Below are 14,983 nucleotides of genomic sequence, written 5' to 3' on the forward strand. Positions count from 1 at the left end.
AGCTGGTGGGGAGCAGAGGACGTGGTGAGAAGTGGTCAGATTCTGGCCAGATATTTTGTGGGTAGATTTGCTGACAGATTGGATGTGGTGTGTGAGATAAAGAGAAGGGTCAAGAATGACCTCAGGAGTCTTAACTTGGAAGGATGGAGCTTCCTTTAACTGAGAAAGGAAGAGAAGGCTGCAGATAGAGCAGGTTTGGGTGGGAAAGAGCTGAAGCTTGGTTTTGATCGTGTTATATTTGAGATGTCATCCAGGTATCAGTGTCGAGAAGACAGTGAGATGCAACTGAAGTTCAAGATAAAGGTCTAAACTACAAACACGGTATTGCACTTGTTAATGTAAAAGTACAAATTTACAGGCTTTTCTTGGTATAATAATTAAAATAGGATACATTATTAGGCTCTACATTGTTCTTAGACTTCATGGAAAATACATAGTTTAGTATCTGACAAGTCTCCCCAACCACAAATGAATGGACACACATGAATGACTCTAACTGTCCCAAGGTCATCCGTAAAGGTATCATTTTCAGGAGTCTGTTTTGGCATCACAAGGCCAAGTCCATCGGACATGCTGAGGCCTGAAGTTCCATTCGGAACATGTTTTCTTTATGCGATACTGTTTATACAGTATGTGAAAGCAAATTCTTTACAAAGCAACCCAGAAAACACACTTAGAATCTCTAATTGCACTTAGGTGTTATTTTCTGATTATTTATAAGAGTTTTAATTAGCACTCTGCCTTCCAGGTAGTTAATGTATTGACAAGAGGGCCTAACTGTCTGGCTTGCCATTCTTTTCCGTGTGTGCCTTGGAAATATTGAAACTCGTAGAGAGAAATTATTATTATCGCCGCACCATACTTGAGTTATTTTCCTTGGAGAATCTGTGAGACTGGAGGCTTGTCTTTGAAGGAATCCTTCCTTTACTGTGGGCACCTGGAGGGCAGGGATGTGTGTTAGTCAGCAATGTGTCTTCAGGACCTGGCATGGTCTCTAGTTCATAGTACAAGGAAGAGTTTGTTCAACTGAATTGAGTAGCACGATACTCTTCAAAGATTAATGCTCATTCTTTGTTGGATGACAGTCATGTTGGGTTCAAGAAAAAAAAAAAAACACCCAGTTGCTGCTAGTTTGGAAATCACTGAAATTTTTTAATGTTTGGCTCGAGATTAATTACCTAGTAGTTACACAAATATACAGTTTCATCAATGAGCTAATTAACATTTACAACTAACAGTTGACAACTGGATCATCTAGTAGTCAATTTTAATCACAACCTTCTAGAATATATTTATACAATCTGACCACATTTTTTTCCTTCAATTTGTCTTATAAGTTGAATTTGGTGTTTTCTGGTATTTTTAGTTTTCCTTGGGCATTATTTGGCAATCCCTCAAGTAAATGTCAGACATAAGCCATAACGTTCTCAAACAGCTGAACCACACAGATATCAAACCATAACTATACCAAATATATTGAGTTTATCATTTTAAAAACAATTGGGCGTTGCTATGTCATTACCTGAATGATACTTTTTCAACAGAATTGTTAAATATCTGACCTACTCCCAAAAGCTATGGCTTTTCTCACTTAAAAGCCTGAATGGTTTTCCTCATTTGCAGTCATTTTTGCTTTTTCTTCTTTAGTCTAACGTATTTTTCAGCATAACTTTATCATGAAGCTGTTATTTCCACCACAGTTTTACATGTGGACCCTAAAAGCTTTGCCCATCTCTGTACAGCAGACATTGCTCATCTTTGTTAAGCTCAGGTGTGTACATATGACTTCCAGCTCTCTCGGTTTTGAGGACTTTTTCATCCTATCACCCCAGCCCAGCTCCTACATTTATCATGGACTGTATCATCTATGCTTCCACCTTTTAGTTTGTTGCTGTTGTTTAAATTTGAGAAGTAAAGGAATTTAGCTTTATCTTGGGCTCCCTCTACTGTTTGGGATAGTTACTTATCAACAAAGAGATACTTCAAAGCTAGTTAATAGTCGTGATTGGTTTTGTTTTGGTCGAGAGATATTTGGCAGCTACAGGTGGGTTGAACATACACTGTGAATTCACAACTCTAAGTATTGAATGTGTCCACTCTTTCTCTCAAGTGGAATGGCAATCAGTTAAGGCTGCTAAGTATTAGCTAGAGGTTATATGAAGCTGCACATACAGTGCATTTTAGAACTGTAGTCAAACCTGGTTTTACTATGAGGGCCATTATTCCCTTCTGAGCAGCCATCCTCCATCAGATTTAGCAAAGAAAGGATTTTTCCAGCATCAGAGTGTCAGCTGTCACCGGAGGACATTTCCAGTCTTCCAGCTGTCATTTGAGTAGCCAAAAAAATTGACAAGATGGAATTTTTTAAAGAAGGAAATAAACATTCCATTTTCTCTTTAGAACTTGTTAGAATTTTAACACAGGTCATACTTGAGTAACCCCAGTTACTGTTTAAAATGGCCCAGCAGAGAATCTGAGTCCCATGGGCTCTTTTCTGGAATGCCAACTCCGTGCCAATGCCTCAGAGGTCACCCAGGTGCTCTGGGCAGTGCTTGGTCTTCAGCAAGTCACCAGTGGTGAGTTCTAACTGCAAAAGACCTGGAAGTGGTGTCTGTTTCACATGGATCCGTAGTTTGTCCTTGATTTTTCTTTTTGCCTTTTCGTCATGCACTAGACTGGGAAGCTCGCATTGACAGCCACGGGCGGGTCTTTTATGTGGACCACGTGAACCGCACGACCACCTGGCAGCGTCCCACATCAGCAGCCACCCCCGACGGGATGCGGAGATCCGGGTCCATCCAGCAGATGGAGCAACTTAACAGACGGTGAGTGATCAGCATGCCGTGAGCCCCTATAAACCAGTGAAAGGAGAAAGGCAGCTAAAGAAACCCCCTTTTATACTTTCCTGCTCAGATTGTATGAGGAAACTGCAAAGTAATTAACCCATTCATAGTTAGTACCTGGAAAGCTAGATTTAAAATTTGGTGAGGAGACAAGCTAAGCCTAAGTGTCATCTAAAGATGGGGAATCCTCTTGACGGCCCAGGCTCGAACACAGGTGTTCTTAACCAAGGGCCCATGGACCACACCCACCCAGGTATTCACTGAGGGTGTCAGTGTTCCAGGAACCATCCAGAAACTATATGCAAAATTATACATGGTTGCACATTTTTCTACCAGACTCATACATATCTGTCATAAGATTCTCAAACAGGTCCAGAACCCAAACAGTTTGAAAACATTCCAAGGATAGGTTTAACAGAATACTAAAAGCTGCCTGGAGAAAAAGCTGTCTCATAAATCTCTATATTCATGCCTACCCTGGTCCCAAAATTGCTATATACTCAGAAATATACATTCTTAAAAAGCTTTCATCATAGAAGAGGAAACATTTAAAAATACTTTTTGAGAATTGTTTTGTCTAAAAACTAGACCCCTTACTAGTTTTTAGTAAGTATGTAAAGATGTCATTTTGTTTTCAACATGCAAATGAGACCCTAAACAGCACCTCTCCCATGCCATAAGCTAGTACGAGCATCATACCCAATATCTTGCTTCTTTAAGACCAGGGCAGTGGCTTTTGGATACTTTTAGTAGCCAGGAATGCAGACTGCAGGCCCAACTTCATATGTATCCACATGACGTCTTGCTAGTGTAAAATAAAGGAAAAAGGTGGAGAGGGACTAAAAAGAATAACTAACTGGGTTTGGGGGACACAGCTATTGATAACAAATATTCTTTGAAAGTTAACGGTAGCCTCCAGAAAAAAAAGTAGACAATTCAATCCTATTAAAATTACACAGAAACAAAAAATTAAACTTCTTGTTACTCTTGTTGTAGAGAGAGAAGGATGCTTTAGGTGAAAATCACCAGGGGTTCTTTTATTGCTTGAGCATTTGGAAGACATTTGCTTTCCATTTTTCCCCATCAGTACCTGAGTGTTTAAGTCATTAATAAGAACCGTAATGGGTTTTCACTGGCAGTGTATTTCTCTAGTCATTCCCACAGAAAGAAAGCATATTACAAGGAAGAACATATTAAATATAAATGCACCAAAATCCATGGGAGTGTCCTTTCATGGTGATTGCAACAAGACTCCTACAACTAAAAATGCAGAGGACACAGCAAGCTCATTTTACATAGAGACTGTGTTCAGATGCCATAGGCAGAAATAGCCTCAAGGTCTGTCTTGCCAGACAGATAAGCTGAAATGATTTACCAGACTAAGAAACACGGAGAGCAGCATCAGTCTATATCTACAAGAGGTGTAGTTTGAACACTAAAACAAAACAGTAAACCAGAAGCAGAAGTAAACACCTTGACCCATGACATAAAAATCCTTGGAAGTTCGTTCACAACGTTCAGGTTGTATAATATAAAAGTGAGGCCAAATCCATCCTGAACCAGGCCTCTAGAGAAGTGTGCAGGCTTTGATGTGTAAACCCCCGTGCCCTCCAGTGGACTGAACATGCTGAGAGAGACCAGACTTTGCTGAATAGGAAGTTGTATTTGCTGCGTCCATATGGACAGATAAAAAGAAAAGGAACTGAGCGATTTGAGAAAGTGCTTATTTCTTGTGAAAAATCCTACCTAGGGAAGGTCAGATAACCTTCAGATAAGTATTCAGGCTCTTCAATGCTTATTTTAACCTATTGCTTTCAAGCATTTAAAGTTTTCCAGTGATCTGGCCTGATAATGGCAGCCACAGAAGGTATACTGTCAGTCTTTTATCCATCGCAGATGTGATCACACACAGGGGGGCATGTGTTTGGTTAGCAGGAGAAATCTACACTCATCACCTTCTCACAGCAAGATGGAAATATTTCTCAGTGTTGCAAGAAGGAGTTTCTCTTGACTCCTGACAGGGTGATTGTGAAAGGCAAATGTGTTTGTGCAAGGAGACGCACACTGCAAAATGCGGAGTGGACGAAGTAGTGTGCGGTGACCACATTCCCTCGGCCACCCCCTAAGTGGCCTTTGTGGCTTTGCCACACACTTCCACTGCAGGAAAGTTCCTCATTGCGTGCCTTCCACCTGGCACTCATCTCCATCCTGCAAAAGCCCAACCCAAATGTCACATGGTCCCTGGAACCTCCCCAGAGCTCTCCGCACAGAGCCAAGGGCCGCCTCCTCTGCAGCCCCATGACTGATGGCCCATCATACCTGCCACTGGTAACTGTCCTTACCTTCTTTCTCATTCTTCAGTGTCCCTCCTCCCGGTGCCTGGATGGGGCCAGAGTTTACCAGGACTCAGTACAAGACCATTTCCCGAGTTCATTCCTACACGTTCAAAATATCCTGAACGAACTCTACCTCCTTCACAAATATTTATTGAGCAAACCAAAAATATAAATACATAGTCTTATTTTAAATCATCAACTCAAGATTGATGTTTTAGTTATTTGAAGAAAATTATTATACTATTGAGAAATGCAAGTTTTAAATAAGAAAAAAAAAAAAGTCTTATAATCCTACTGCCCGAAGGATTAGCTTTTTTAAAAAAATTAACTATCTTCAAATTTCATATGCACAGTCCTTATATAGCTATAATGATAATATAGCTTTATATTCATTTTTCACTTCCTACGTTAAAAGCATTTTCATATTGCTACATAGTCTTAAGATTATCACTTAAATGATGGTATTCCAATGAACAGATGTAATTTAGTTAATTTGCCATATTGTTGGATGTTTCACTTATTGCTTTTTATCACTATTTTGGATAAGGCCCAAGGGTATGTAAAATATTAGGATTGTCTTAGAGTGTTTCTTTAGGGTTATATTCCCCAAAGAGTAGGCCAAGAGAGATCTGCGTGGTTTTGGTATTTGATATCAATGCTTGAATGTTTTCTAAAGTGTGTTTCTACGGGTTTACTTTGCTAGCAACAATACTTTGCCTTCCATCTCATCTTTTGGTGGGTTTTTGCTGACTTCAGTGATTCTCCTAGTGTTTTGGTGCGTCTACGTTTCACTTCTTGGAGGGAAGGTCTTCTGTTTCCATGAGCTTTTCTTTTACCAATTTTAGCTCCTCCCATGAGAACTGTCTGTTCCTATAGGCTTTGTTTGTTTGGTTTTTGTTTGGTTTGGTTTGGTTCGGTTTGGTTTTGGAAGGTTTCTTTATTTCTGGTTTGGTTTTGTGTGTGTTCCTCTGTGTGTCCATTTGCAAATTAGACATTCCAGCTGACTTCCTTACCAATTTCCATAAACCCTATATAATATAAATACTTAACCTTTTTCTGCAAAAAAAAAGTGTGAGGGGGGACATTGAAGGATAAGTTTTGATGAAATAGAAGAGAACCAACTCTCTGACCCCTTCTCTCATCTTTAGAGCAAAGAGAGCCTCTGAGGCTGCAGCCCTGCCCTTGCTGGGTGATCCTTCACCAACTGCTGTGTGTCCTGCTTCCCCAAGACTGTCCTGACTTCAGCAAAGGCCAGGGGTTGGGTCTGGCACCTGGGATTTGAGGCTGTTGACTTAGTAAGGCGTGAGATAAACCAGGTCCAACTGAGGACATGTGAAGCAGTTTGTGAAATTGCTGACATTTCCATCAAATAAGGTTATATTTACTCGTTAAAATTCTCTTCAGTGATCACTGCAATTTGGGAAGTCAAAGAGAGGCTACAGTGTGAGGTTTGTCAAAGCCCTTTCCAGGTGTCTGTTGCTGAGTAACAAACCACCCCAAACTTAGTGACTTAAAACAACAATAACTGATTATCATCACCATTATCATCACGAGTATCGTCCTCTCTCATGGTTCTCATGGCTGACTGGGTTCAGTGAGGCCCTTCTCTGGGTACCTCATGGTTGCAGTCAGAGGGTGGCTGGGCTGGAGACTCGCGTATCTGGAGGTTGATGCCAGCTGTTGGCTGGGATCTCAGCTGTGATTGTCAACCAGAGCACTTCCACGTGGACTTTCCATGTCGCCTGGGCTTCCTCACAGTGTGGCCTCTGTGTTCCATCACAAGCTGTCACTTTCATTATTGTCTGTTAGTCCAGGTAGCCACAAGACCTTCCCAGGTTCAAGGGGAGGGGACATTGATTGCACCTCTTAATAGGAGAGTAGTCAGGGTCTGGAAGAAGCTGTGGACTGAAAATGTTGTTGAGCCACTTTTGGAAAAGGCAGCCTGCCTTGAGCCACTTAGGGGATCCTCCAACAGCAGCTTCCTTGGTCTTTGGCAGGCCCCCCTTCCTCCCCCAGGTCAAGGTCACAAGCTTAGGCGGCTTCTCATTGGCCCACTGAGTACCCGACGTGTGGCTGCATTACTTGAGTTCCGGCAAAAAGAACATCACAGACAGACAGCCTGCACCTTCCCCACAGCCGCCCTACCACAGGCATGTGGAGGCGTAAATAAAAGCAAGCGTTTCTCTCTCTGATTCCTTGCTCATTCCTACCCCTTCCACATTTTCTCATAAGAGGCCTTCTCAGGAATGCCTCCCAGTAAGTGCTGCAGGCAGAGCCATCTTCCGCCAGGTGTCAGGAGGGAGTGGCTGAGTCTCTTTAGATAAAATAAAACTTAAAGAAAACCCGGCACCAGAGAGCCTCAAACCTAGATGTAGATAATACCACCTGAAGAACTTGTTAGAAATGCAGATTTCAATTTTGCCCCAATTTCTGTAATTATCATAATCACCCAGTTGATTCTCTGGCAAGTGGTCTGGAGACCACACTTGAGAACAAAACTCCTCTTTATTTTTTATTTATTTATTTATTTATTTTTTGGCCGGGTGGCAGGCAGGATCTTAGTTCCCTGACCAGGGATCGAACCTGTGCCCCCTGAAGTGGAAGCGTGGTGTCCTAACCACTGGACCGCCAGGGAAGTCCCCAAAACTCCTCTCTAAAGGTCAAGGAGAGGTCACTAGTCTTCAGAATCCCTGCCATGGAAGACCTTGTCCATGTAACAATACGTTCCCCATGCCCCCACCTTGGATTGCACATGGCGACCTGGCTATTCACTGCTCCCTGGAGGCTCTCTCCTCCTCCTCTTCCTCCACTCCCACATCACTTCCCTGAGCACAAGACCCATACAGCAACGCTCCCCTGGCTATTGTCACTTGTGTGACCTCAAGGACCTCCAGGTCAACATGTCCAAATCCACACTAAAATCTTCCCACCAACCTGCCCATCCTACATGGTGTTCATCAGTACCAGCACCTCCACCCACCTGCTCTAAGCAGGTGCCTTGAACTTCAAAGTTGTCTCCTCTGTCTTCTCCAACCTCCATACCCAGTCAGGTCCCAAATTCTGTTGAGTCTACATGTAAAGTTGTTACAAACTCTGCCACTAAAGATCTCGTCAGTTTGACCGCTTCCCTCATTGCTGCTGTGCCGTGAGGAAAAGGGAAGCGGAATTCCTGTCCTGTGCCCTGGTAGGACTGAGAGACATCAAGCAAAGTCAAGGTCATTTAGCGAGGAGGAAGAGGGGCTACAAAGAGTGAAGGAAGCAGAGCAGAGCAAAAAGGAACGAGACAGCTGGACACCTGCCTACAAAACACAGTGTGAATTAGGCAGGGAGGTTTAGGAAATTTCTGTGAGTGTTTTGTGGGCAGATATAGGTGATCTTAGTTTCCCCACAGAATGTGGGTGTTCCCCGCCCCCAGCAGCATCCTTAGACACCAGCGTGATCCACCACCCCTGCCTGGTTCCAGGCTTCTGCATCTCCAGCCTGGAGCGATGCCGTAGTTCTCAGCTGCTCTCCCCAACTCCAGGGTCTTCTCCTCCCGTGCCCTCCACACAGGTGGGGGTCGGTGTAGAACTGGACCTGCCTCGCTTTTCCAGCAGCTGCTCAGCCCCTACAGTGGCGGTTCTCAGAGTTGGTCTCTGGACCAGCGGCAGCAACTGCATCCCCTGGGAACTCGTCAGAAATGCACGTTCTTGCCTCCGCCCACCCCATCCCTGGACCTGCTGAATCAGAGAGACGCTGGGGATGGAGCTCGGCAGCCTGTGTTTTCACAAGCCCTGTAGGTGATCCTGATGCAGCTCAAGTTGGAGAACCTGGACCTCGAGAAAAACATCCCAACCGCTGCTGGGCACCTGCTAGGCGCTCCCCACCACCCCTGCCGGTTCCCTGGCACTGCGCAAGGGCCACACATCCTGACGCCGCCACCTACCTTCTCGGAGTTCTCCCAGCTGAAGCCTTTTGCACATGTTATTTCCTCCGTGTACCTTCCCTACAAGCTCCCCGACACGTCATACTCTGACTTCAGAACGCGTGTGCCCTGGGTGTTTCCTCGTCTGTGTTCACACCTCTTACACACCTAGGGCAGCTTGTTCACCTCACTAGAGTCACAGTTTATGTGCATTTCCCCTCTTTGTTCTGTCCTGACCGTGAGGGTTCAGAGGGCGAGATCGCATTCCAGTCTTCTCTTTGGTCTGGAAGTCCAGCGCAGAAACAGACACACTGGAAAAGTCAGTAAATATTTAGTAAGCACCTGGTTAGGCAACTGACAGGCCAACTGACTGACTGATTCCCCAACTTGGAAAGAAGAATCAAAGGAGCCTTCAAATAAGCAGAAAGCATTTATTTGTCTGCCAGTGTGTTTTTAGCGTGTAACCTTTGCACACCCCTTGCCAGTCCTGTCAGTTACCTGTTAAATAGAAACAAGTGAGTAGAACTTTTATTTTAGTTTGTAGACTTATCACCATCAGGGAGAGGTGCTTTGATATCTTAGTTGTAATATTTTAAGTTCCTTCCCACGCCATTATTTTAGATTTAGCCTAATTTCATTTAATGCAGGGTGATTTTTTTTTAAGTCACCATACTTGAAGCTCATCACAGCTCACAAAACAAAAACAAGTCAAATCATCCAGAGATACTTGTAGTGTTAATTGTCTTGGGTATCTTGTGGGGATTTTGAGCATTTCTTTCCTGACGTTTCTTGACGTCCAGGACGATTCTTTAGTGATTTCCCCACTTATCTGATTCAGAGCATCTACCCCTCAACAAGCCATCAAACCAAAGTTAACTCCTGTCTTTGCACTTTCTGACACAAAGGTACCAAAATATTCAGCGAACCATTGCTACAGAGAGGCCTGAAGAAGATTCTGGCAGCCAAAGTTGTGAGCAAGTCCCAGCAGGAGGCGGCGGAGGAGGTGGCGGGAGTGACTCAGAGGCTGAATCTTCTCAGTCGAGCATAGGTATGCAGGACGGGCCCAGACTCCTGGGATGCGGATGGGGTAAGGAAAGCAGGGCGTGGGCGAGGTCCAGGGGGAGAAAGAGGCTTGGTACCAGCAGGGTAAAACAGACAGAAGTTTCCCACCAGGAACGTAAAGGAAAAGTGGATTCACAGTGAAGAGATCTTGCACCTATGCATCAAGGCAATTTTTTTTTTTTTGGTGGCTTAGTCATTTCTTATTAAGTTAATTTATTGGTTGGTGTCCTAAGGATGTTTTCCACTTATAAATAAAACAAGCAATAAGAATTCACGGTCTGCTTCCAAGGAGCCACATGACAACAATAGGAATAAGACTTGTTTGCATTTAGAATAAAATACACAGCAGAAACTAACACAACATTGTAAAGCTATTATTCTCCAATAAAGATGTTTTTTAAAAAAATAGGAAATCGTAAAAAAAAAATTTTAAAAAAAGAATAAAATACAATCCCCCCTGAGGGAGGAACCTGGGAGTAAAGAGAACCTGCAGGCTTATGATTACACACAGCTGCCTGGGAGCATTTTTTAGCAGATACCATCAGCATCCACTAGGGGGTCTGATGTTCATTTCTTTGAATCTGCCTGAGTGGAATTCAGATGAGAATATTCAAAAGGCGTAAGAGAATGACTTTTCCTTTTTTTTAAATTGGAGTAGAGTTGATTTACCATGTTGTGTTAGTTTCAGGTGTACAGCAAAGGGATTCGGTTATATATATATATTCTTTTTCAGACTCTTTTTCATTATAGGCTATTACAAGATATTGTATATAGTTCCCTGTGCGGTACAGTAGGTCCTTGTTGGTTATCTGTTTTATATATAGTAGTGTGTATCTGTTAATCCCCCAATTCCTAATTTATCCCCTCCCTTCCTTTCCCCTTTGGTAACCATCAGACTGTTTTCTCTGAAAAGATTGGCTTCTGCTTTTTATACCTGTAATAGCGTAAGATTATTACTGCAACATTCTAATCAATTTCTTTTTGAACTGGGTAAATGATGGCGGATTGACAGCTCTAGAACATTCGGAGCAAACAGCCATGTGCTTCCTGTACTGCCAGGTCTCAGCTCTCTCTGCAAAAGCAGAAGAGGGGACCTTTTCACTCCCTCTTTTAAACATGTATGTACACAGTTCCATCAACTATTTTAATTGCCTCCATTCTATTCATTTTATCAGATATACTAACTAAACTGACTAGTTTATGTATTTCTATTATTAATTTCTATTATTAATCTCTGAGAGAGATGTAGTAAAGTGATGGAGTAATTAGAAACATGAGGAAAAAGGAACAGAAAATTTCTTTCTGGGTTTGGTATTGGATCCGGTGGCATTTGCTGTATAACAAGCCATCCAAAGCTTAAGCTCACAGCTGTGCATTTAGCCCTCAGTCCTGCAGGTGGGCACTTTGAGCTGAGCTCTGCCGGGTGGTCCCTCAGGCCACTGGGCTCACACCTGCATCCTTGGTCAGCGGTGGAATTGGATGCAAGCTGGCTGGCCTGATGTGACCTCAGCCGGGGCGGCTTGTCCCCGCTCCCCATGGCTTTTCATCGTGCACAGACTGTTCTCGTGATGAGGGAGAGAAAGTGGGGACCCACAGCAGGCCTCTCAAAACCCTGGCTCAAAAAATAAATAAATAAATAAATAACCCTGGCTCAGAACCTCTGGCAAATTCTGTTGGTTAAAGCAAGGCACAAGGCCAGCTCGATTCAACAGGGTTGCAAAGTTCCATACCAATGGGGATGCAGGGAGGGGAAGAATTGTGGTCCTTTCTGCAAACAAATTATCATAGCTATGGTGAGCAACTTATAAAGAAAGTAAGAAAAAAGTCATTGGGATAAAAGGGATGAGGTATTCAAGGACTTGATCCTGACTGAAGTTGCACAGGAACACTCCTAGGAAATAATGATTCTGAACTGACAGACACGGAGTGATAGGACACCTGGCCCTATCACTGTGACACCTGGTTGGATCACTATTCGAAACAGCAATCCCCTCCAGCTGTGCAGGTGAAGGCCTGTGGGCTGCTGGTGCCACAAGAGAGAAGTCCTCTATTTGAAACGATCTTTTCCCAATGCCTTTAGTTGCTTTGCTTCACTTTTTCCAGACCTGAGGAGAGATGGGTCACTTTCTCCAGTGAACTCACAAAAAATCACCTTGCTGCTGCAGTCTCCAGCTGTCAAGTTCATCACCAACCCTGAGTTCTTCACTGTACTGCACGCCAATTACGTGAGTGTTCCCACACACAGAAGGGGCCTGGCCTGGCTTCCAGCAAGACCCGAAACACAACTTTGCAAAGTCATTGGATAGATTAAAGAGGATTGCATTTTAACTAAGGCAAGGAAAAAAAAAAAGAGAGAAAAGAAAAAAGATGGCTCTGTTTTGCTCTCTGTGAGTCTCCCAAAAAGGAGAAAAGCTAGATTTGGAAATGCTGTAGCTTCTGTGGGTTTTTGTTAGGTTCAGATGTGTTAATATCAGTGACAGCGATTTGGAAACAAAGATGCGTTTTTATTATTGTTAAAATTTTTAAGGAACTCAGTTATGAAGTTGACGGATTCCCTTCAGCCTGAATCATTTTATAAAATCACTTTCATTAAAGAAATTTTAGAATAGATAAATAACTAGGTTTCCTTTTCCTATAATTAGTTTTTCAAGGAACATGCTTAAGGTAAATTTGATGTGATTTTTACATACGTAGTTTTTTTCATTTCTTTTTCTTTTTGGTATTGTCAAGGAAGCAATGACATTATATTACTATAGTCATTACGTTTTTCATTCAACAAATGTTTCCTGCAGTTCAGGCACAGATCTAAGTGCTGGAGTCATAAAGACAGATTAGGGTGACACCTGACGAGCCAAAGCTCCTCATTTTGTGGAGCAACAGACTTGCAGAGATGAGTGTAACGTGACGGGACAGCGCCTGACCTCAGGGAGGAACGAGATGGCTCGGGGAACACAGGGAGCGGTCCTGGGGAGGCGGCTGCTGAATTCAGTCGTGAAGGTTGAAAGTGGGAGGGGCAGGGGTTCCAGGCGGCCGGAGGAAGGACTCCGCCTGGGGCTGGGTCCAGTGGGGCTGGAGTGTGGTGACAGGCAGAGGTGGGAAGAGGGCATGGAGGGATGAGCAGCAAATTGCCTGGTAATTGCCTCCGTCTCGGGAAGGAGCCTGGACCTACCTCAGTAGGCGACAGGAGCCAGCAGTCTCAGACGTTACCATCAGTTACGTGATCCAGTGTTTGAGGAATTCTTTTCTCTGGCAGAACTGTGGGAGAGGGACTGAGGGGGCTGAGACCAGAGGCTGGTTCAAGCACCCAAGTGGGCGATGATCAAGGGCTGCCCTACGGAAGGGGGCTGGGAGCAGAGAAAGAATGACTCTGTTCGGGAGATATTTCAGTCGCGCTTGGGGCCACTGTGATCGGGGGGGATGGGAGATGAGGACTCCGGAAAGTGTGAGTCCTCTCTGCTTCGGGCCCCTGAGGTAGGTGGTCATGTCCCCAGTTAGCAGTAGTTTGATTAAGTGATGCAGGCTATGGCAGGGGAGGAGGGACCAGTTCTGAGCAGGTTATATTTGAGAAGCCTCAGGGACATCCAGTGGTTAGACCCAGAGCAGCCGCCCAGCGGTGGGGGGGGGGGGGGGGGGGGAGTCATGAAGGGGGACAAGGATGCCAGGGAGTGGTGCCCTCAGCCCTGGGCACCAGGTGGCCCTGAGCCGGAAGGAGCCACTGCCCCAGCGTGCCCTGGCTGCGAGCAGTGTCTCCTTGAACCACACACACACCAGCCCCAGCTAGCATAAAATGCTTATTTGGCACAATTAGAAACTCGTGAAACTTTCTTCACTTCTTCTCATCCCCCAACCCCTCCACACACACACACACACACACACACACACACACACACACACACACACAAGTTTTTACCTAGCAAGGAGTGGCAGACCTCTGAAGGTCAGCCCTAAATCCGCAGAGAACCTTAATTAATACACCCTGCTATACAGACAGCTAAGATGGAGCACGGGCGGACCTGTGCAGTCAGAGGAGGCAGCCGGAAGGAGAGGGAGGAGATGCTCAGAGAGTCAGAGGGAGACTTGAGAGAGCAGAGCCCTGCTGGGAAGGGAAGAGGGAGGAAGGAGGAGGGGAGCTCTGAGATGCAGGGCAGGTCGACAGCGTCCAGGATGCTGAAGCAGCGGTAGAGCCAGACCACGCGGAGGTCCGTGTGTGTTTACGGGGGGCAGGCGTTTACTTCTGGAGCAAGAGCTCCGCTTCCGAGCTCCACACACCACCCCCAATGCCCAAGGCTCACAGTAAATCCCTGTGTAGCAATCACATCACATCCCATTAAGGTGCTCAAAGTACGCTTGGTCTGTGTTTCTCCTAATCCCCACTGCCTTCCCCATCGGCCCCCGACGCCCTCTCAGAGTGCCTACCGAGTCTTCACCAGTAGCACCTGCTTGAAGCACATGATCCTCAAAGTCCGGCGGGACGCGCGCAACTTTGAACGCTACCAGCACAACCGAGACTTGGTGAATTTCATCAACATGTTTGCGGACACTCGGCTGGAATTGCCCCGGGGCTGGGAGATCAAAACAGACCAGCAGGGAAAGGTGAGCGTGACTGCAGTGGGGGGTCCTTACAGCAAAAGGAGAAGACCGGTGAGCAGGCGGTGAGGAGGGAGCGTGGGGAGGGCAGGGAAGGCTGTGCCTGAGACGTGCCATTGGCCACCAGGAAGGAAGGAAGAGTAACTACCCACACCTGGGTTTCTGTCTTGTGATGTGCGGGATGTTTTCAAGCATCCCTGGCTCTGCCCACTGGCGCCAATAGCACCTTCACCAAGTTGTGACATTGCTAT

At 44.9% G+C, this 14,983-nt stretch overlaps 1 protein-coding gene across 1 annotated transcript in view; it reads left to right on the forward strand.

Annotated features, from left to right (window-relative positions):
* Window positions 1–14,983, forward strand: part of HECW1 (HECT, C2 and WW domain containing E3 ubiquitin protein ligase 1) — a 237,124-nt gene that overhangs the window by 142,881 nt on the left and 79,260 nt on the right. The window contains exons 10-13 of the mRNA XM_059932896.1: window positions 2,675–2,825; window positions 9,989–10,131; window positions 12,249–12,370; window positions 14,553–14,738. Coding sequence (XP_059788879.1) covers window positions 2,675–2,825; window positions 9,989–10,131; window positions 12,249–12,370; window positions 14,553–14,738 — 602 coding nt within the window. The remainder of the gene's footprint in view (window positions 1–2,674; window positions 2,826–9,988; window positions 10,132–12,248; window positions 12,371–14,552; window positions 14,739–14,983) is intronic.

The sequence above is a fragment of the Balaenoptera ricei genome, chromosome 9 (assembly GCF_028023285.1).
Source record: "Balaenoptera ricei isolate mBalRic1 chromosome 9, mBalRic1.hap2, whole genome shotgun sequence".
NCBI classification, from domain to species: domain Eukaryota; kingdom Metazoa; phylum Chordata; class Mammalia; order Artiodactyla; family Balaenopteridae; genus Balaenoptera; species Balaenoptera ricei.